Source organism: Zea mays, chromosome 5, assembly GCF_902167145.1.
Source record: "Zea mays cultivar B73 chromosome 5, Zm-B73-REFERENCE-NAM-5.0, whole genome shotgun sequence".
Classification (NCBI taxonomy): domain Eukaryota; kingdom Viridiplantae; phylum Streptophyta; class Magnoliopsida; order Poales; family Poaceae; genus Zea; species Zea mays.
Window position 1 is genome coordinate 3,677,710 of NC_050100.1, and position 22,555 is coordinate 3,700,264.

Here is a 22,555-nt window from a genome sequence, read left to right on the forward strand (position 1 = left end):
GTTGCAGGTTGATCTAATCCACCACCACTGGGCGCGGCTTGGATCTGGAGCTGCTTAAGTATGAAGTTTATGTCTGCCATGTGTAATGCTATAATTGAGGAATGATATAAGAAGTCCACTATTATTAAGCAACATGATTCAGTTCTAATATGACAGAACATAAATTTGTCGAGTTCAGAAACATTAAATTGTTCTCGAAAACAAATAAGAGTACTTCCTCAACGAGTACAATGAACATTCACTTGCTTGACGACGAGCTTCCAGTTACCCTTGCCAGAATCTCCTGTTGTTTTGCCTCGTAGTACTGGCGAAGAAGGGGGTTACATTTTGTCAAATCCATGCTCAATATGAGAACCTCATGTTCCGTGTCCTCCTTCACCTTTTGTCGTTCCATCTTCATCTTCTCTAAGTTTAGCTTCTTCCTCTCCAATATGAGTTTCTGCCTCTCCTGTTTTTTCATGAACTCCAACTTCTTCTCCTCAGTTGAAGCTACTGATTTGTAGACAGATAACCGTTCCAAAGAGAGCTCACCCATTCGTGTTAGGTACTCCGAATCAGTGGATGATGTGTTTTCTGATCTTTGCTTCTTTGCCTTTTCCTTTGCTGAATCACGACCAAGCGGCCTTTTGGAAGTAAAGCTTGAAGGAGCTGATTCTTCAGCAGCGTCACAGTCAATAGTATTTGATTGGGTACCAATTGGGTTGGGTGGAGGATTTTGAGTGCTCATGTGCTGGTCCATCCATTTAGGTTGATCCTTCAATATGGACCAGCAATGTAAGAAATGGAAGGGCTTCTTTTCAACAGCAGCAAAACGAGTAGCCGCAAGCGAAGTCTGCAAAACAAAATCAGTTGGTTGTGTCGAAGCTTGTTAGCTTGTTCTCAACATTTACTTACAAAAGGTTGTTAGCTTCTTGTCAACATTTACGTACCTTATCTGCATCAGTCATGCCACTTGGGTTTTGTCGAAGCACAGCCATCATGTATCCAGAAAAGGTAGAACATTGAGTTTTGATACTGTCCCACCTGCTCATGAGAGATTTCGTAGACCTCTCTGGCATTGATCCTCTACGGGAGTTGTATGCCTCTGTAATCCGATTCCAAAATCCTTGACGCTTCTGACCAGTGTTCACAATCGGATCACAACTGACAGCCAACCAAGCTTGACACACCCTCATATCCTCCTCAGACGTGAAATTGGCTAGCTTTGTGCGTTGAGGAAGCTTCTTGACTGGAGGTGGTGCTGGTGAGGCCTGGGCTGGTATATCAGGCGCAGGAGGAAGTGCAGTGTTGTCAAACTGAGTGCCATCATCCTCGGATAGGAAGCTGCCATATTGTGCCATAACTTGGTTCCAATCCGTACCCATGCTGTACATTCAAGGAAGTCACGTAAGAACCATGTCAAATGAAAGCAGAACCATGTCAATGTTAACAGGACAGACACAAGAAACTCAGAAGTGGTGCACACTACATATATTGCAGACTTCATAACATTTTACAGACCACGTTAACATAAACATGTCATGAACATCGCGTCCGGATAGTTTTCGACAACATAAACATGACATCCAGTAAACCACTGACTTGTGACACACATCTGTTGTGTTCACATACAAAAGAGTACTTCGACTCACATAAACCTAACACATACACATATTCCTTAGGTGCATGCTAATCTAGTAGGGATAGGTGTCGTCGGTGGAGTAGTCGCGTCCATCGTCGTAGCCGACGATATCGTCAGGATTCAACTTGAATCATAATCAAGCAGAAGCTCATCCTCTGTTTCTGATGATGAGGCAATAGGAGAAGGGGCCATGTGCTCCATCTCCCAGTCTTTTTCCAGAGCTAGGTGATCAAGGTCCTTGGCGAGGTCCTCGATCTGAACTAAAGCACGATTCATTTCATTGAGGACTGGTCCGCTAACAGGTTGGAAGGCACCGTGGACGACATCGACGATGTCGGCACAACGCTGCTCCACTACTTTGATTAAATGAGCCAGTGCTCTTCGGAGCTTTGCGTTCTCCGAATCCATGGTCTACATAAAACATATGGTTGTGTTAATATATGTGGACCTAGTATCGTGCTTTAGTTGAGCTAGTATCGGCAGTAGGCAGTTGAAATGAGCACATGAGTAATGAACATGAATTATGAAGATAAAATCATCAATCAGTGTGTCAAACGAATTGCCCAAGGCATTGTGAATACACCTGGATTCGTAAATGAAACAAAGCTTGTACCAGAAAGATATTTGGTTAATCTGAACATCAATTTTGAAGAGATAGCATAATGCTCATGATTCAGTCTGTCTAAAACAGTCCCCATGTATTTGTACATACACATCGATCAATACAACAGACAATTGTTGTACCACAATAAAATTTTGTGTAATGGGAACCAAATGTATGAACAGAAAACATAATGGTCAAGGAACCCTACATCCATCGAATGTATAACCCTAAATCCGTAACCCTAGATGTGGACGAGTTCTACCATTTGAAGTACTAGAATCATAGAAAGCAAAATCGATCTTCAATGTTTACCTTTTTTTCTTCGGATCTGGACCACCCGACCTAATGGACGACGATGAAGAAGGTGGCGTCGAGATGCGCTTGCGTTTCTCCCCAGCTTCCTTCATCGGCTCCGTCGATCTTCTCAACTTCTTGGCGATGGCGGTTCGACGGCGACGAACACCCACGGAACCACCCGCTCCTTGGATCTTTGAGTCGTCGGCGCCGACCTCCTTGCCTCCAACCACCGCGAGCGGTCCGCCTCCGGACCCGCTCGAGCACGGCCTCTTCGAGCCCAGCTTGGGCGGCGCCGCCGAGGAGCAGCGCCGCGAGCCCCCCTCGCCGACTTCGATGGAAGTCGCCAGCGACGGCACAACAGTGACTACGGATTTTTCACCACCGCGCGAGCCCGAGCCCGAACACGGATACCGGACGTCTGGATTTCTCCACATCTAGCGTGCGTCCGGCGTCCTCTAAAATTTAGAGTGCGATATAGAGTACGTTGCTGGGCGCGTTGGGGACGTGTCTGAACCCTATATTAAGGGTACCGGACGGTTTACCGTCCCTTGCTGGACACAGTCTAAAAACCAAACACTCCCTTAAATACAGAACTGAACGTTTCGCATCGCCACGGAGACGAGGAAGAGGGGAATCTGCCATTGGCATGCCATGATGCTCCAGGAGAGTCGAGGACTTCTGCGGAAAGCAGTTAAGCAGATCACTCGGACAACGTCGTAAAGTGCTGTGATCATAGGGTTGTAAAGTGATGTGCTATTTTTTTTAAGGATGTGGTTGAGTGCGCGGAATCATCAGTGTAACTCATTGTCACGGTGTTATCATGGCATGGCATGGTCACGTCCATAATCATCATGAGCATCATGTGTTTTAATTCCATTTTTTTATAAAAAAAAACTGCACCATACGCCAAAAAAAATTCGCACTTTCTGGGTTTCATCAGGATCGTCTGTGTGACGCGTTACCAGTGGTTATGACAAGATCGCGTTTATAACCATCATGGGCACCGTATGTATTTTAATTCCAGTATTTAAAAAACTACATAAGCATAATTGAAAGTCACCTAGCGGCTTTGAATGAAACTGTACAAACATATATAAATAAACTTTTAGTGACTTTTAGCGTCTTTCACCGTACAGTTTTTAGCATTTTTTATCGCTCACAAGTCACAACCCAACAACGGTTTTCTCACAGCCCACAACAACTATTTTTACAGCAACAACTCAACCAAACAGACCCTAATGTTTAGAGAGATTTTTGAGACATCAAACTGATTTGACTAGGAACGCCGAACTATACACTATGGAAACGCGCTAACGATCAGTAATGACAGTGTTATCTCATGAATAATATCATGCTCTGCACATAATCAGAAAACTCATTTAAAACTCATTTGAGAAATGGGAAATTTGCTATTTTGTCACTCTCAGTTGTAAACTTCTCTATTTTAGACTCAGGCCCACAAATCATAGACACAGATGGTCCCACAAGTCATAGACAGAGGGTCACATAATAACATTTAGCCCACGTTAAAAAGGCTAAAATAGCAAATTTTTCTTTGAGAAATATTCTCCATCGCGATCAGATTATAACCGTTTGATTCTATTCTCGAGTTGATTTTCTACCTTTCATCTATAGATCTTAAAATAATACTATGCATCATCTTTTGTCTTTTAATTTAACAAGTACACATAGCCAACAACTGCATTTACAGAAATCGTAGCAGAATCTAGTCAATTATCTATAAACGTCATTAGGTGCTTTTGTCACCTTTGGTCATATAAATTAGAATGAACTAGTTCTAACGGTGTCAATTCCCTCAACACAGCAGCCTTATGAGGCTTACGAGTTGCTTCGATTGCACGCAAGAACCTTTTGAGTTTCAGGATAAAATTTGTACCTACTTAGCTTGTCATGTAACCAAAATTTCTATGGCATAAGCACGAATGCCAAATATCTGTCTCACTGGCTCACACGGTTCACAGGTTTAAAACTGACGTCACGCAGAGACAAGTAAAACAAGCATCCGCTCATAAACTTTGCCAATAAATGATTCATGCTTCGACATTATACATTTCTTAGACTCAAGCGCAATTTAGAATCATGTAGACATAGTAATGAACCGCTAATTAAATTCTTTTTTATTAACAGGACATGCTCAATGTTCTTGAACGACAGTCTTGGAGGTCTCCCATATAACTTGGGCGCGCAAGTGCTACAAGCCTACAACCGGTGGCGAACCCAGACCCTAAACAGGTGTGCCAAAAAATAAAATTGCTAGTAAGTACTGCCTCCCTCAGGGAAAATTCCAATTCTAGCTCTGTTCCAGTGCATGTATCTAAGTTTAACCAAGTTTATAAAAAAGAATAACTATATCTATGATACCAAATAGATATTATATACAAATACATATTCCAAGAGTACTATAATGATATTTATTTGGTATGAAAACATCAATATTTTTTATATAAATCTGGTCAAACCCAAGATTGTTTAACTAGATATTATACTAGAGGTTGAGTTTATTTGAAGTACACAATCACTGAATCACACCAGTGTTGCATATGCAGGATAACATGTACTCCCTATGTTCCAAATTAAAAGTCATTCTAGCTATTCTTGTTAGGAGCTATCTATCTAGACACATTTCTTATTAAAAGCTATGTATCTAGACACTATATATATCTAGATGCGTAGCAAAAGCAATATATATATAAAAGGCAGAACATTGGAACGGAGCCACGGAGGGAGCAGCATGTTAAAAAGATAATAGAGATTTTGAGAATAGACAAATCATTCTGAATGTCATCTGATGATCTGAGATGGACCAAATGCATAAACTGAGAAAGTTGTAACGCTAAACAAGAAAACCAAAAGTAGAACCTCAGTCAATACATCATGTGTATATAGAGAGAACTTTGAAGCTTCATGCGCCACAATTGATGACCAGAAACAGTGCTCATCCAACTGGCCCAAGAAGTTGGAAAGAACAATGAGCTGTAGCAAACAAGAGGAAACATAGGCAAGTTAGAACATGACCCCTTTTTTTTAAAAAAAAAACAAACTAGTTAGAACATGACACGAACGGTCTCAACTGCCATCATCTGATAAAAAGTTAGTTGAGTTGATCCAATCATTAACTGCAATGTAAGTGTCAGCAGGTGAGAATGTGATACCGGCTCACCTTAAGGTTGCTGCCGCTTTTTCTCAAAAGCTTTCTTCCATCGCTTTTGATCAAGGGCCAATGTCATGTCTTGCCAACTGGTATAAATGGCATCATATGTCAATCAACATGTATTGCGTAAGGGAAACAGCAGGATGTTCATAAAGGATAATAAAGATTTTATAAGCAAATACACTGTGCATTCACAATGGGTGGAAAGTTTTCTTATGCGTCACAGATGCTAAGGATAACGTCAAAGAGTTGAAACAGACACAACAAAAAAAAAATGGCATTTCCTTAAGTATGAAATGATGGTTCATGTAAACTTTGCAAATCCCAACACCTAAGACTTGAGAGGTACCATAAAAGCAAGGAGAACTAAATTGAAATCCAGAAGGGATGGCCCCAAACATTTATACAGTATACACATGGCATCTTGATGCCATAAGGTTCTGTAAAACCTATAGATAGGGTACAAAAACCATGCATGTTTTACAAATAGGTTACCACTGATCAACGAAAATAATGTTATAGAAATAATGAGAACTTTTTTTGGTAATTTTCCCACTTAAAGACGACAATTATTATGGCAGTCGTATTGGTGAACCTACTAATACTCTAATTTTGAATTTACACAACAAAAGTCAAGTTAGGAGGAGTATAGGTGTTGGGCATACATATTGGGGTGTCGGTATGCAAGCAAGAAGCGGTTACCGGTACAGAACCTAAGCGCGAGCATCAGAGACACCGAGAGGAGAGACGGTACGGGGGTCGGGGGGGAGCTCACGTCGCCGGTAGGGACTTGAGGCGGGATGCAAGCGCGGAGGCGTGGTGGTGGACGCAGGCGGCCGCGCCGAGGGCAAAGGCGCCGGTCCAGGTGGAGATGAGCCGCTGCGGGTCGGAGTGCGGGACCGCGGGGTCGCCCCTGTACGCCCGCGCCCAGTAGTCGTCGAACTCGCCCATCCTCCTCCCCCTTGCGGGCACAAAGAGCGCTTGAGTTAGGGTTTATGCGCTCGGTTTCGCACGGCGGGAAGGGGTAAGGAGGGAGTAGGGGGGGCGTTACCTGCTGGGCGTTCGTCGCCGGAGACGGGCCCGATGCAGACGTGGGGGGCACCTGGTGTAGGGCGGCGGCACGCGGTGGGAGCCGCGAAGGGGAGAGAGACTGAAGAGAGGAGTGCGGGGCTGTCTGGATAAGATGCAATAATCGCGTGGAGGTTTTCACATGGGCTGGCCCAGATCTACCAAATGTAGCATCATGGGCCTGTCTTGTCTCTGCCCCGCGCAGGCGCAGCGATGTGCTTTGTGTTGTGTCTGTCCCAGCGGCCAAACCTTTCGTGCTCGTGAAGGGATATTTGTATTTCGCACAACGAACATTCTCCGTCTCCGCGGCCGACTGCAGTTGTACGAGTACGACCGATAGCGCACGTGCAGGACGAGGGCGGTGATAATTTCGGTTCGGCATATGTACTTGGAACTGAACCATGTTTTATACAATATATTATAATATACGTAGTAGTATATATATCCCGATATGAACATGATTGATGTCCGGAAGCAACGACGTAATGATGCTACAGTATTCAACGTGTCGATGCAATCTAGACTGATGCTAGCTACTTTAAATTTCTTCACTTTTCGTGTGCTGGAAGAGAGATCTGTCGATTAACGCCGCCCCGCCGACCCAAATGAAGGCCGGCCCCAAGCTAAGTACACACGCATCACGTACAACGTCTCCGTTTAATTTGGGCCGTAGAGCGAGGTCAACCTCCATGACATATTACCACAAAAACAAACAGTGTCATCTACAGTTCCGTGTCTCTTATTTTACACACTCTACTAGAGACATGGTAAAGAACGATCAATTCCATCTCTGAACCTTCAAAATGATCATTTAAGCCACATTTAGGCCTTGTTCGGTTAATCCCGTTACACATGGATTGAATAAGATTTAAAAAATTAAAAATAAACTTGACTTGCTTGAGATTTAAATTCATCTAATTCTACTCAATCCACATGGATTAAGAGCTAACTGAACAAGTCATTATTATGTTGAACCCCCGCTGTATGGCCGTATGGGTAGTACGGCAGCAGCTTCCACTTTTCGTGAAGCTGCTGGATTGGAAGATGTACCAGGGCCGGCCGGCCGGCATAACTAACGACGGCGGAGCGATCACACATGCACATGCGCTCGTCATGGTCATGGCGTACACGTACCTCTAGCTATCCATCTGCAACGTCGTCGACCGTCTCCATGCGTCCAACCTGTGACGGAGAGGGGAGAGCGAGACACGCCATACATCGTGAGATGGCAGCGGGGCTGTCCACTCGACGATCAACTGAACTGCCTCTACGTACGTGGTCAGCTGACGACGACGAAGACGTTCAAGATCCATGGACGAGAGGACGACGACGACACTGATGTGGCGCATAGATCAAGCTAGCCAGTTAGAAATCAACATGCATGGAAACGTGATCATACAGCTAGCTACACGTATCTGCTCCCATGCACATGCAATTGGAGAATCTATATGCAACCCTTGCTTCTACCTGCACGCATGTATGTATATATCTAATCATCTGCCAACAGGCCGGCCTATATATAACAACCATGCCATGACGATGTGATCGATGCCATATGCAGCCTAGCCTAGCCCATTCTTCTTCACACACGCAACAGCCAGCGTGCACAACCCCTCTCGAACGATCCGTTCCCCCTCTCGTCGCGCCTCCAGCTCCAAGAATCCAGGCTCCAGCAGCGAGTAGCAGCCCGTGAGCTGAGGCTGATCCATGCTCCACATCCAATCACACACACACACACACACACATCAAGCCCGGCAAGCAAAGCAATTCATTCGGGCTGGCATTTTTCATCAAGTCTCCTGTCGTCGTCGACGACCTTGCTACTAGCTCATATATAACCAGGCCGATACTAAGCTGCTAAGCGTATAGAGTTAACCTGTCGCCGATCCTGCATGCATTCGTCCTTATTATTACTATTAGCTATGCCGACAACAATGGTGGTGGCGGCGGCGGCGGCCCGTACAGATAAGCCGCGGCTTATGTGGTTGCCGCCTCTCGTCGTCGCGCTGCTCTTGCTGTCCGGCGCCCTACTAGAGGCTGCCGCCGCCGCTGCGGGCACGAGCACCACCTCGGCCGATGACGCCGCGAGCTCGACCAGCTCCTTGGCCGCCGAACGAGCCGCCACGGGCCGCCGCAGCAGGTTGCTGGTGGCGTCGCAGAGCACGTTCTTCAGCCTGGACAGCTACGGCGCCCGCGGCGACGGGAGGCACGACGACACCCAGGCGCTGGCCAGGGCGTGGGAGGCGGCCTGCTTCTCGCCGCGGCCGGCCGTCCTGCTCGTCCCCGGCGGCAAGCGCTACCTGCTGAAGCTCGTCGCGCTCTCCGGCCCGTGCAAGTCCAGCGTCACGGTGACGGTGGAGGGCACCCTGGTGGCGTCGCGGGACCGGTCCGACTGGATTGGCGGCGGCGGCGGCACTGACCGGCGGCGCCACTGGATCGTGTTCCGTCAGGTCGACGGTCTCACCGTCGGCGGCGGGGGCGCCGTCGACGGCAGCGGCGAGACGTGGTGGAAGCACTCGTGCAAGATCAATAAGGATCTCGTACGTGCATGTGCATGTGCATGCATATATGGATGCATTGTTATACTGCTTTATTTACCGTACGTAAAGCTCAGAGAGTGCTTTTGCATTCGCGTACGTGCAGCCATGCGAGGAGGCGCCGACGGCGCTGTCGTTCCACTACTGCACGAGCTTGAGGGTGCATGACCTGAAGATCGTCGACAGCCAGCAGATCCACGTGTCCATCGAGGATTGCACCGGCGTGCAGTTGACAGGCCTGTCGATCACGGCGCCCGGCACCAGTCCCAACACCGACGGCATCCACATCACACGCAGCAGGGATGTGCAGGTCACCAACTGCAAGATCAAGACTGGTAATTAAGCAGCATTTAGATTTAGCAGACTCTATTAGAGTTTGGCTTGTTGCTAAATTCTGATGATGGACTTCAATTGCATTGCATTGCAGGTGACGATTGCTTGTCCATCGAGGCAGGGACGCACGACCTCCACGTGTCGCAAATCGTGTGCGGGCCAGGTCACGGGATCAGCATCGGGAGCCTAGGAGACGACAACTCGAGAGCCGAAGTCTCCGGCATCACCATAGACACGGTGCAGCTGTACGGCACGACCAACGGAGCGCGCATCAAGACGTACCAGGGCGGAAGCGGGTACGCCAGGGACATCACGTTCCAGAACATGGCCATGCACGGCGTCGAGAACCCGATCGTCATCGACCAGGACTACTGCGACAAGCGCCAGGCTACGTCACCGCCGTGCGAGGCGCAGGGGTCGTCGTCGTCGTCAGCGGTCGAGGTCAGCGACGTCGCGTTCAGGAACATCCGGGGCACCACCGTCAGCAAGGACGCCATCAAGCTGAGCTGCAGCTGGAACGTCCCCTGCCATGGCATTACCCTGCAGAACATTAGCTTGGAGATGCTGGGCGGCAAGGGTACGGCGGAGAGCACCTGCCGGAACGCGAGGTGGAGAACGTCCGGGACGGTTCTTCCGCAGCCGTGCACCTCATTCATAGACCTGGGGCACGGTTCCAACTGAGCAGATTTGTTCGGAGAAGCAGCATGCGCGACATAGTGTGTGTGTATATTACACAGTATAGGGTATCTCAATGAATCGATTTCTGGTTACAGGAGATAAATTAGGGTGTGTTTGGTTGTAATGACAGAACAAGATAGGATATGATGATCGATTAAATAAGGTTCTTTGGGTTAAGTACGTCAGATGACATTTCTGTCTCGACTGTCTCACAACCAAACGCATCCTAACGGGTATACAGATGGCTTGTGACAATCCATATCGGTGGTGGGTTTTGGTTACTGTATGGCGCAAATTAATTACAAAACACAAAGCAAGTGGTTAGCAACCTAGGCAGTCTTAAGCAAACGATGAGTCAATAATATGAAAACAGACCTCTGTCTTAGAACCCTAACCGAGTGAACTTGCACTGCTCATAGCCTATTTTAATTTGAAATGTTTGACCACTCTTTATAAAAAAGCTATTTAGCTGGGTTTTTTTTAATGGCCATTGTGGTTTATAAGTCAACAAGCAGCTCTGCGCAGCTCCCTCTCAGATCATTGCCCGTTTTTCCTACGCAACCAACAGCGCTCTGGGCCCGGGTTCCAGTAAGATAGATGGTTTTTGCATAATCTCCAATGGAGAATGATTCTGGGTCTGGAGATTGCCCAGGAACGAGACGAAGACGACGCAGGGCAGGACCCTATATATCAACGCAAGAAGCAGAACTAGCAACAAGAACTGAGAGCAACGTCATCCTGGCCAGTTTGCCCGATCGAACGCTCGCGACTGGTTCAGGTAGAAGAGGGTTCCTGACTACCGTACAGAATGCTTTCATCAAACAGCCACGTACGGGGCGCAGAAATATTCTATTACAACGTATATCCCCGCACATGTAAATTTAGCTACTACAAGGTAAGCATTTTTGCTTCACTTAGACCGACTGTAGAGGCTTAATTGGGAGGGCAAAACGGCACTGTTAACACCTCAAACAGTGATTGCCTGCCCAGAGAAATGTATACTGTCTACTACAACTCCGATTATATACAACCCACTGACTGGCTGGCTGACTGACTGACTGATAGAGAAACCCAGAGTGCTGCTCTACATGCTAATAGAAGGAGCTAAGCTTGATCAGCAACCCGAAAGGACTCGGCGCCTCCGCAGGCATCAGGCATCAGCCGATCTTCTCCGTGCTGCTGTCGTCGGTTGGCCAGATGACCGTCTCCATCAGCCGCTCCCGCATCAGCGCCAGGTTCTCGTCGGAGATCTTCTCGTACGTCTTGGCATGGTCGCATTTCTGACAGACAGACAGATTAGCCAACCAAAATGTCAGGCCTCATATAATGTAAAGTCGGCGAAATGCAGGCCGCACCAGCACCTGCACCCCCTTAGTTACCTTTATCCATTTCCCGTACAGGTGAAGCCTGGTGACCATCACTCGCTCTGCGAGCTCCTGCCTCTCCTGCAAGGTGATGAGCAGCAGAGCCAACTGCTGTGTGAGCCCGACTCGCCGAGGAAATGCTTTTGTGGATTTATACGTGCAGCGTGTGTGACTGTGCCTGTGCCTGTGCGTATACCTTGCCGAGAGCACGGAGGAAATGCTTGCCGTCGGTAGGCTTGTTGACAGCGACGAAGCTACGTACAGGTACAGCAGATGGAACAACAAACACAAGAAACAAGCATGTTTACACGACCGTGAGCAGGGAGAATTCAGAGCATAATAACAGAGAGGAGTGGATCTGTGTTACTTGTAGAACCAGCGGTAGCTCGGCGGGTTCAGCTCGTAGAGCTGGGTCAGCACGGTCCTCACGGCCTTGTAGGTGAAGTAGTTCATCAGTTGCTGCGACCACAAACAGCAGGGGACAAGTTCAGGAAAGCGGGGGCAAAAAAAAAAAAAATGAAATGAGCGAAAAAAAGCAAGCGCTTTGAATTTCTCCACCCAAATTGAGACCAAATCCAGCACAAGCAATCAAAGCTGCTGACATGAATGATGAATCTAGTTTGGTTTTGACGTACCCGCTGGACGTCGTCGAAGGAATCCTCGTACTGTCCCGCGAGGTTGCAGACGATGCCGAGGCCCCTCTTGCTCCTGCTCCTGCTGCCGATCCGGCTCTGCCTGAGGGCCCAGGCCGAGCACGCCGGGCGACGAGCCTTCCTCTTGCAGTCGCCGGCGAACAAGCCGGTACTGCTGCTGCTAACCAACCCTGACCCTCTCAGCCCCGCCACGCCCACGGCCGCCGGCATCGCCTGAACTCCGGACATGCTGTCTGTGTACCTATTCTTCTTCTTGCAGCAGCACGTTTCGCCTGGTCGCCGACCTGGCGAACGGGGAGCAGCTTAGCAGTGGCGTGGACGCGTGGTATAGAAGAACACCAGGTGGCCCAAGGGACGGAGAAGAAGACGACTTGTATAGTGCTGTTTCGCTTGCTCGCTAGCCGCTCCGTCCCCGTGGCTGGCTTTCGCGCTGCCCTGCCTGTCACTTCCTCTCACCAACCGAATTTTGTGCGGCCCAGGGCGCGCGGCAGCCCCAGACTCGGAGAAAACCGAGGATTCTGAGCGGAATTCCCGCGCGCCCCCCGCGTGTCATGGGCAGGTTCGGCGAACCTACGACCGCAAATGTTAGTTCCCCTCGCGCACCTCGTCGCAGCAAAAGAGTAGACGCCAAAAGGGAGCACGAGTGCCCGGTGGCCGCAGGGTAAAGAAAGCAAGCCCAAAAGGAGGGCTCAGCCGCTCAGGGCTCAGGCACAGGACAATTCAAGCCACTCAAACGAAACGGGCAATACAGTACCACAATCCAAAACTTTACATGACTATCAAGATAGCCAAATTAAAACGTTTAAGAAGCTGATAAAAAAGATAGATAAGTCTAAAATCAGATGACCAGCTATGAAACACTAGAATCAGGCCTAAGGCTGTGCGCAACGCAGCCCCCTCGCCATCCCCCTCCCCTTGCATGGCGGCTGTAGGGGACACCCTACGGCCGCAGCGGTGCCTCTACAGCATCCCCTACGTGTCGGTCCCTTTCTCTCTCCCTCTAGATCTAGCGTGTCACTATTCATCACCCTAAACACTGTGCTATGGGTCCACGAGTAATTGTTAGTAGATAAAAAATTGATAGTTGATATAAAAAATGATATTTTATAGTTGTAGTGGGGTATAGAGGAGTATTTAGGGGGAACCGCTGCGGGAAATGAAAAAATAGGGGAAAAATAGGGGAAAAAAGTGATACAGGAGGAAAAATTTAGGGGTAACGGTTGCGGATAGCCTAAGTAAACTGCAACAAATGACAATGGAGCAGACTACTTAACAGAGTCACGCAACACATTCACAGCACAGAGGCACTTAGCAGCAGAACTGCATTCAAGTCACCCAAACACAAGCCTCCAAAAGCCTTCACCGTGAAAAAAACACTATCATGAGATCATTATGTAGCATTCATCGATAAAAAGTGCCATAGCATAATCCAAAACTTGACAGTACAGAACAGCATCCAGGACAAAACAGAACCCAAAATCGACTCCGGCAGTTCTTAGCTATAATATAGATACCGCATTTAGACAAGCACCCGACGAGTAGAGCTCTCCACTCAAACCATCCTAAGCCTCTACTGTCTCAGTTGGGGCCTCGAGCACAAGGCCCTTGGTGGGCTTTGCCAGCAGGTCGGTGTACTGCTGGAACGGGGCCATGGAGAACTTGGTCTGGCTCCAGAATTCAGGAGTGAGGAAGCCGTAGGTCTTCATCAGGCAGTCGAAGGTTGCCTGCAACAAAACCAAACCAAACCAAATGACTTGGACATGGCTCTGAATAGACATCTACAAGAATGTAGGATTAAATTGCATACAACCAAAGATAATAATAACATATGCTAATATGTAAATGTAGCCACAGAACGGACTTCAGAATTTTTCAATACTTCATGTTTCAAAGCTACTAATATTTGACTAAACAGTGATGTTATGTAAATTTATAACGTTTTTTTAAAGATCCTAAGTTTAGAACTTTAGAGACAACATTATTGATTCACGAACTAAGTTCATAAAAATAATAAAGCTAGTACATCCAAGTATGAATTAGAACCTAACATGAATATATCATAACACAAACAGTGTGTCCACTGCAACTTCAAAATCACAAAAACAGAACTATCATATCGCATTAGTAACCATCTCTTTGGACTGAAAGAAGTGGATAATTATGTACGAGCAACAATGTCTGAAGTACTACCAAGTTAATCGATCACATCTGATGAAGTGAAAGTACAAAAACAGCACTCACTACATATCGCATATGCTGCATGATCAAATAACAGTGCAAAAAATTCAACATTTCACATGAACCCATTCAGATACCAGCAGCAATATACTATGACTAACTCATCGTTGCACTCATTAATACCGGTGCTAACTGCTAAGTTGCAGCCATTGCATATGTCTAGTACGTACTAAACATTTCACATGAGTAATATAGAAGCATCACGTCAATAACACGGATAAGAGCGAGACGTCTTTGTAGTACCTTGACGAAGTTGCCAAGGGTCTTAGTGGAGCCACGGGACGAGGTGAAGACATCCTCAATGCCAGCGAACTGCAGCACCTTCTTGGGCACGCGCGCGGCGACGATGCCAGAACCCCTGGGCGCGGGCACCATGCGCACAGTGACGGAGCCACACTTGCCGGTGACCTTGCAGGGCACGGTGTGGGGCTGTCCGATCTTGTTCCCCCAGTACCCCCTCCTGACGGGGACGACGGAGAGCTTGGCTAGGATGATGGCGCCGCGGATGGCGGTGGCCACCTCCTTGGCGCACTTGACTCCCAGGCCGACGTGGCCGTCGCCATCGCCGACAACGACGAAGGCCTTGAAGCGGGTGCGCTGCCCGGCACGGGTCTGCTTCTGGACGGGCGTGATCTTCATGACCTCGTCCTTGAGCCCCGGGACGAGGGTCTCGACGATCTGGTGCTCCTTGACGGGGAGCGAGTGCAGGTAGATCTCCTCGATCTTGGTGATCTTGTTCTCCTTGACAAGGCGGCCGAGCTTGGTGACGGGAACCCACTTCTCTTCCTCTTGGCGCGGGCCACGGCGGCCGCCGCGACGCCCACCACGGTCACCGCGCCCGCCGCGACCGAAGCCACGGCCGAACCCGCCGCGCTCTCCACCACGCTCGCCGCCGCGCTCCGCCATGGTTAGGTGAGTGAAGGGTGGGGTGGCTGGGGCGCCCCTGAGATTGATGGGGGATGAGGGTTTGGGGCTGCGGCGGCGCAAAGAGTGGTAGTTCTGGAGGAGAACAGTTATTTATACGGAGGGATGGAACTAGGGTTCTCTCGGAGATGCTGCGGCGGAGACCGTGGGCTGAAATGGCCAGGAGTCCAGTAAACGTTCCTGGATTGCTGCTAAGGCCCGTTTTCTATTAAGATAAATAGATTGACCTTCGAATTTGTTTATGAAAAAAATATTTTACCTCCCTCAGCTATCATAAAATGAGCCTGTTCTTTCTTTCTTTAAGCACGCAATGAGTAGGCCATAACAAACGATTCACCAAAATGGGACCACAAAATTGTAGCTACGAATTAATTATAAAAATCATATATCTAAAGATATCACGGGTAAAATTAGTTCTATTTTATACTATATTTTTCAAAGAAAATGAGAAAAACTATACAAATGAAGTGACAAACATGTGTCCGGTCTTGAGAGACGATAAAAAAAAGTCGTCTAATTTTATGGTTAAGGATTAGTCTGGCAACCCAAATTTTCCAGGTGATTTCTATTTTCCCAAGAAAAAACTAGTTCGTTTTCTCTTAGAAAAATAGAAATCCCTTAAGAAAAATGGAGTTGTTAAACTAGCTGTAAGAGAGGGAAAGATGTTTGTTGCTATAGTTGATGGAGGTAAAAATGTTCATTTGTTGAACCAGACCCACAGCAACCGGTCCAGTTTTTTTTTGGGTCCACCACGTCGTTTGACTCGGCCCAATGGCAACTGGACTCAGAGAAGTACTACTTTGCATGTCGATGGGTCCGTCCATTCTCGTGTTGATGGGCTATGAGAAGTACTACTTTCTGTTTTCTGTTGCCAGTTGTATGAAATCTGGCCTAACTGGCTTTTCAAAGTTAGCTAGACCGACTTTTTCTTGGATTTCAAATTGATCTATTTCTAAATCGGTTTTTTGTCGTGGGAAATAGAGAGAAAAAAATTAAAATTATTTCCTACTGAGACCATCCTCTATGTATATGAAAGGATCATGTTTGATTGTAGTATTCAACATCAATTGATAAAAAATACATCAATTCGTCACGTCTCCTCTCCTGATAAGGTTTATGTGAGTGTCGATCCCAGGACTACATAGAAGGATCAACGTCAGTTTAATCGGTCTCTAAATTAAATTTGTTGGTCCACTATGTTCTTGCTACGTTTAAGTTTATATAACATTTTTTTGATGTATGAACATATGATCTACTCCCTTCGGTTTCCTATTAGTTGTCGTTTAGGGCAACGACACGGCCTCCAAAATATAACTTTGACCAATGTTTTTTGTTAAAATACAAATGAACTCTTAATACATTTGTACTTTTATAAAAGTACTTTTTATGATAAATTGGTGCATATAAATATTAGGTTCCAAAACTAAATAACAAAATAGTAATTTGTAGTCAAAATTTTATAAATTTGACTCGAACCTTATCTAAAACGACAACTAATAGGAAACCGGAGGGAGTATGTCTCTTTTGGAATGAACCAGTTTGTTTCTAAACGAAAAATTGGCTCCAATTAATATGGTCGTCGGGTCCTGGTGGGTTTTAATGCATGTGTATCGGACGTAACGTGACGATGATCTAGGTCAATATTACTATAACAAAGATTGAACAACCGTGGTAGAACTTAGAATTAATTAAAATTCAACCCAATGACCTCGGCGTGGTTCTCTTGACCAAAGTCTGTCGTCATACTTCCTCCGTCTCATATTTTAAGTCAAATATTTTCAACTTTGATAGTTAATAACAAAATAATCATAGATATCGACTACATAAGAATGCAATTATTAGATTTATCATTAAACCATCTACCATAATAATATATAATTTCTGTAATTTTAAAATAACAATTTTTATATATATTGTTGATCAAATTTTAAATACCAACTTAGGATGAATCTTTGTGACCTTTAAAATATGAGACGGGGAGAGTACGCTATTAAAGACATTTTAGATAACTTTTATTCTTATAAATTTTATTTTATTGCATAATTTTTTTTTATTTTCTCTTTCTTCATTTAAAATTATTTAATAATTATATTTTCATAGTATACCTATTCGACGTTGTTTGACACCAAAATGAGCCGGCGGACTGTCTGGCCCTGAGGCCGGACGGTCCGCGCCTGTGGGCCGGACGGTCCGCGCGTGCGCAGAACAGATTAGGGTTCCGAGTTTTGTGCTATGGTTGTTAGCTAAAATCATGGGATAAGCTCGGAAATTAGTTTGTAAAGGGTCCAGCCCCCCTCCTCTATAAATAGAGAGGTATACGGCCGATTTGTAATCAACAATCGAATCAATACAACTTCTATTCGCATTTTATCCTAGGAGTAGTTCTAGTCTAGTTTAGGTTTAGCCTCTCAATCCCCAAATTCTCCGCCTCTCCTCGACTCTACGTCGATTAGAGGAGTCTAGGTCGGCCAGCCCGAGCCTAGACACCACCTAGAATCTCTACTCCCCGACGGGGTCCCTCCCGGGAGCGAGATCCAGGCGCCGTCGGCGATCTTCCGCCGTCCCTGCGTACGCGCGGACCGTCCGGCCCCAGGACGCGGACCGTCCGGCCGTCAGGCAGGAGCCCTAGCCGCGCACCAGGCCGCGGACCGTCCGGCCCCAGGCCGCGGACAGTCCGCCCTTGCGCAGAGAGCACCACCGCGCCTCGCACCAGGCCGCGGACCGTCCGGCCCCTGCGCGCGGACCGTCCGCCCCTGTGCAGAGGGCACCGCCACGGTTCTTGTTGAGTGTTTGGCGCTCCGAAAAGGCGTCAACATACTTTTTGGCGACTCCGCTGGGGACAACACATATAGACCTATCAAATCGGCCCTCAATGGCCGGTTCAAAAGATAGCTCTGAGGTTTCCACCAGCAATATCATCACACCGACATGGGAAGCCTTGCCGGCTGAAGAACAGCTCCTGTTCGAGGAACGCCAGGAGCAGCTGATCCAAGAAGCAAAGGCAAAGTTCCTGGCTGACTTCAAAGTGGACAGGAACAACAAAGTCGTTCGGCAACGGGCGACAGATCTGGCTTCGCTCCGACCTACTACGATTACCCCAAATGTAAGTAGCACCAACGAACTCCAATCTCTTAAAGCTTACATAGACGAACAGCAAGAACAGATGCAAAATATCATAGGGGTTATGCAAAACGATTGTAGGAGACTAGTACGTGCATTTGATAAATCTAGTATAGCAAATTTTCCTTCACACGAGGTTGAATTAGGAGATAATACATGTAATACATCGGTTAAAGGTTGTCACGACCAGTCACAACCCCCTTATGGGATGCCGATGGACACGTACCCTGAGCAAACGCAAATCGGCAGTAAACCAGCCGATCTACACATGTCCGGATCGTCCGCTCGCGAGCGCGGACCGTCCGGGTCAGCCACAGTCGGGCCCATTTTTAATGAGTTACCTAGACACGCACCCGAGCCACCACATAGGGCACCGAATTTAAACTATCCAGTCGGACGGTCCGCATACAACGACGGACGGTCCGCATATAATCACGGACGGTCCGGGTACGTATCCGGACAGTCCGCGCATGAGTCTTTTGAGGGGGATTATTACCTGAATCCTCGCCCGTCCCAGCAACACTTCCCATCACATTATGCAATGCACCAGCCCATTAATTCAGGATCCAGAGCCCAGGAAAGCTTTTCGGCCCCACCTAGAAGGCCGGAAAGAAACGATCAAACATATGAGCCATATAGGGCAAATGGAAATGCACCACGTAGCTCAAACCAATGGGGGGAACGACAACATACTAACATGCAACCAACCCCACCTACGTTTGACCAGAGAGCCGGTGGTCTTGCACCGGCTGCCATTGGTATAGTGAGGGAAGAAATAGCCGGGGCGTTCCGAGATAAGCTCGGAGTAAGCATGATCCCTGGGGGGCAATCATATCGGAAGCCTTATGACAGCCGATTTGATCACCACCCATACCCACAGGGAACCAGGATACCCGAGTTTGCAAAGTTTTCGGGTGACCAAGGAAAGAGCACGCGTGAGCACATAGGCCAGTTCCTAGCACAATTAGGAGAATTGGCCGACACCGAAGCATTCCGTGTGCGTTTTTTTCATTATCCTTAACAGGGACTGCATTCACATGGTATGCCACGCTCCCTCCTAATTCCATTTTGTCATGGGGAGACTTAGAGCAAAAATTTCATGAACATTTCTTCTCTGGTGATTATGAGCTAGATTTAGTAGACTTAGTGACCCTACGACAAGAAAAGGATGAATCGGTTAGTGATTATATCCGGAGATTCCAGGATACGAGAAACTGATGCTTTCAAATTCATTTAACAGATAAACAACTGGCGGGAATAGCCTTTGATGGATTGCGTTATTATTTAAAAGAGAGATTAGAAGGCATCCAGTTCTTTACTCTAGCACAATTACATCAGAGAGCTTCGGCTTGTGAAAGCCGAAGCAAAGAACTAGTCAGAACGGTTCATCATAATGTCCCTATAGTAGAACACAATCAAAGTAGTTCGGACGATGAACCAAAGAAAGTTTACACTGCCGAAATAGTTTGGCCCGAGCAGGCCAAATCTTCGGCTTGCTACTCCTTGCAGTCAGTTCAAAAGGAACGACAGGAGGAGGTTAAGTTTACATTTAATGTCGGCAAATGTGATAAGATATTCGATGAATTACTAAAAAATGGTAACATTAAAATTGATTATATCGTTCCACCTGCCGATGAACTAAAGCGTCGCGCATACTGCAAGTGGCACAACTCATTTTCCCATGCCACTAATGATTGTAATGTGTTCCGACGACAAATTCAATCGGCCATTAATGAGGGACGATTGAAATTTCAGGAGGACACGGAGCCCTTCCCAATGAATGTGATCAACTTTAATGGCAAAAAGGTCCTAATTCGGCCCAACACAGCCGATAAGGGTGAAAGGGAAATAGGCTCAAACCTTTTCCTAAATGATTTTGGTGGTTGAATTGCCCAACACAAATAATTGGACTAACTAGTTTGCTCTAGATTATATGCTCTACAGGTGCCAAAGGTTCATCTACAACTATACTAAATCGACTGTCCGGAATACCGTAGATTATTCCGGACAGGAGAAGCTTTTTGGAAAATCAGGCCAAGCGCGGACCGTCCGGGTCTTTGCGGCAGACCGTCCGCGACACCTAAATAAACCTCGGACAGAACCAATGCAAAAACATGTGTCTCTACTGCGGACCGTCCGATGGAAGAGCAAGCACCGTCCGAGACCACGCGCGGACCGTCCGGGCCCTTGCGGCGGACCGTCCGCGTCACCGCTTTGACTTCGACCAGGAACTACAAATCAGGGACAGTCCGACTAAACCGCGGACCGTCCAGCTACAACGCGCGGACCGTCCGGCTATAATTCGCGGACAGTCCGCAGGTGAAGACCTGGTTCAGCCCGAAGGTGACAAGTTGATCAAAAGGAATTATATAGCTGGTGCGGACCGTCCGGGACCAAGGGCGGACCGTCCGCGTGGTGTCACCGAGGCAGATAGCCGTTGATCTAACCGTTGATCTGTCAGAAGTATCCGTTGAAGATGTCAGAATCGACCGTTGGAGGGTCGCGGACCGTCCGGGCCCTAGCCGCGGACCGTCCGCCAGTGCAATTTCTGGCAGATGCGCCCCAACGGCTATATGGGTGGTTGAGGGCTATAAATACCACCCCAACCGGCCACTTCAAGGTGGGGGAGCCCAAGCAACATTCCAAGTCATCTAGTTGACATACTCAAGCCCTCCCAACCACATATATTCATTGATCCATCCTATACACAAGATTTAGACCACTACAACCAACACAAGTGCCACAAAAGAGAGAGCAAGCAAAAGAGAGCTACTCATTTGAGTTCAGCACTAGTGCCTTGTGAGATTCATCGAGAGATAGTGTGTGCTTCATCTTTGTGTTCATTTGCGCGTGGAGTTTTGACTCCCATTGAACTTCCTCCAAAGTTTTGGAGGCTTGTAAAAGCTAGCAAGAGACACCAAAGATTGTGGTGGTCCTTGTGGGATCGAGAGTGATCCTTGAGAAGAAGAAGAGCTCACCGATCCTTGTGTGATCGGGGGAGAGAGGGAAAGGGTTGAAAAAGACCCGTCCTTAAGTGGACTCCTCAACGGGGACTAGGCCTTCGAGGGCCGAACCTCGGTAAAACAAATCACCCGTGTCCATTGTGTTTATTGCTTGTGATTTGTTTGCTTTCCCTTGCTCTAAGTTTTCTTGTACCATTATTTGCTAATTTCATTTGGTATTGCTTCAAGTTAAATTTCCATTTAGTGAAGCAACACGTTGCAAGAAAGAACTTGTTCTAGTGCTCTTCTCATCTAAGGGTTCTTGCTTTGTTATTCTATAACTTATTAGTTGTATTGATTTATCTCTCCCGCATTATTTAGCAATACTCCTTTCAAGCAAGAACTTAGTTTCTATTCTCCGATATTTGTATATCTTGTTCTAACCACTAATCAAGGGATCTAGTTGGGAGATAAAGTTTTAATTTTCAGGTTCCGCCTATTCACCCCCCCCCTCTAGGCAACTTTCAATTGGTATCAGAACTAGGCACTTCATCTTGAGTCTAACAACTCGAAGTGATGGCTCATAGAAGATCCCAAAAGAACAAGAAGACTCCTCCAACGAACGCAACTCAAAAGGAGGTAACTCTTGAGATATTATGTGATGATTGTTCTAATTATGATTCATGGTCTACTAGTGTGATAAATGCCTTTAGAACCATACATCCTCAATTAGAACAAATTATTGACAAGAGTATTTTTCCCTCTAGTTTTAATGGAAAAATTAATTCCGAGGAGGATCAAAGATGTTATCGCTTAAACTACCTAGCTTTTGACATCTTAAACAATTCTCTTAGCAAAGAAGATTATCGTGCCTTCATATCAAACTATGACGAATCCATTCCCGATGCGCATGATATTTGGACTAGAATTAAAATCAAGTTTGATGAGTCCAAACATAATAGTTCATTTGATGCCTCTACTTCCTTTAGTTTTTGTGATACTAA

At 46.9% G+C, this 22,555-nt stretch overlaps 4 protein-coding genes across 4 annotated transcripts; 1 reads left to right on the forward strand and 3 right to left on the reverse strand.

The window, feature by feature from the left end:
* Positions 1 to 5,277: 5,277 nt before the first annotated feature.
* Positions 5,278 to 6,846, reverse strand: LOC100533151 (uncharacterized). Its single transcript, NM_001365447.1, has 4 exons — positions 6,746 to 6,846; positions 6,470 to 6,655; positions 5,704 to 5,780; positions 5,278 to 5,516 (listed from the first exon to the last, which is right to left on the reverse strand). Exons 2-3 carry the CDS (start codon positions 6,643 to 6,645, stop codon positions 5,705 to 5,707), a joined length of 252 nt encoding a protein of 83 aa, NP_001352376.1. The 5' UTR covers positions 6,646 to 6,655; positions 6,746 to 6,846; the 3' UTR covers positions 5,278 to 5,516; position 5,704.
* Positions 6,847 to 8,335: 1,489 nt separating this feature from the next.
* On the forward strand, positions 8,336 to 10,496 carry LOC100274254 (Polygalacturonase QRT2). Its single transcript, NM_001148620.1, has 3 exons — positions 8,336 to 9,302; positions 9,406 to 9,634; positions 9,727 to 10,496. The coding sequence occupies exons 1-3, from the start codon at positions 8,655 to 8,657 to the stop codon at positions 10,311 to 10,313; spliced, it is 1,464 nt and encodes a 487-aa protein (NP_001142092.1). The 5' UTR covers positions 8,336 to 8,654; the 3' UTR covers positions 10,314 to 10,496.
* A 648-nt stretch (positions 10,497 to 11,144) lies between these two features.
* Positions 11,145 to 12,726, reverse strand: LOC100277775 (Chaperonin-like RbcX protein). Its single transcript, NM_001151259.2, has 5 exons — positions 12,310 to 12,726; positions 12,042 to 12,133; positions 11,871 to 11,928; positions 11,690 to 11,755; positions 11,145 to 11,590 (listed from the first exon to the last, which is right to left on the reverse strand). Exons 1-5 carry the CDS (start codon positions 12,553 to 12,555, stop codon positions 11,468 to 11,470), a joined length of 585 nt encoding a protein of 194 aa, NP_001144731.1. The 5' UTR covers positions 12,556 to 12,726; the 3' UTR covers positions 11,145 to 11,467.
* A 966-nt stretch (positions 12,727 to 13,692) lies between these two features.
* LOC103625791 (40S ribosomal protein S2-3) lies at positions 13,693 to 15,694 on the reverse strand. Its single transcript, XM_008646196.4, has 2 exons — positions 14,809 to 15,694; positions 13,693 to 14,051 (listed from the first exon to the last, which is right to left on the reverse strand). The coding sequence occupies exons 1-2, from the start codon at positions 15,469 to 15,471 to the stop codon at positions 13,890 to 13,892; spliced, it is 825 nt and encodes a 274-aa protein (XP_008644418.1). The 5' UTR covers positions 15,472 to 15,694; the 3' UTR covers positions 13,693 to 13,889.
* Positions 15,695 to 22,555: the final 6,861 nt, after the last annotated feature.

Bases quoted from the DNA above. Each gene is read 5' to 3' on its own strand.
- LOC100277775 (NM_001151259.2), bottom strand. From the start codon at position 12,555: ATGTCCGGAGTTCAGGCGATGCCGGCGGCCGTGGGCGTGGCGGGGCTG. The intron at 12,134-12,309 runs GTACGTCAAAAC...TTGTGGTCGCAG, and splicing joins CCTTCGACGACGTCCAGCGG to CAACTGATGAACTACTTCAC. The intron at 11,929-12,041 runs GTAACACAGATC...ACCTGTACGTAG, and splicing joins AGCTACCGCTGGTTCTACAA to CTTCGTCGCTGTCAACAAGC.
- LOC100274254 (NM_001148620.1), top strand. From the start codon at position 8,655: ATGCATTCGTCCTTATTATTACTATTAGCTATGCCGACAACAATGGTG. The intron at 9,303-9,405 runs GTACGTGCATGT...GCGTACGTGCAG, and splicing joins GCAAGATCAATAAGGATCTC to CCATGCGAGGAGGCGCCGAC. The intron at 9,635-9,726 runs GTAATTAAGCAG...ATTGCATTGCAG, and splicing joins CAACTGCAAGATCAAGACTG to GTGACGATTGCTTGTCCATC.
- LOC100533151 (NM_001365447.1), bottom strand. From the start codon at position 6,645: ATGGGCGAGTTCGACGACTACTGGGCGCGGGCGTACAGGGGCGACCCC. The intron at 5,781-6,469 runs GTGAGCTCCCCC...CATTTATACCAG, and splicing joins CTCAAGTCCCTACCGGCGAC to TTGGCAAGACATGACATTGG.
- LOC103625791 (XM_008646196.4), bottom strand. From the start codon at position 15,471: ATGGCGGAGCGCGGCGGCGAGCGTGGTGGAGAGCGCGGCGGGTTCGGC. The intron at 14,052-14,808 runs GTACTACAAAGA...GTTTTGTTGCAG, and splicing joins CCCTTGGCAACTTCGTCAAG to GCAACCTTCGACTGCCTGAT.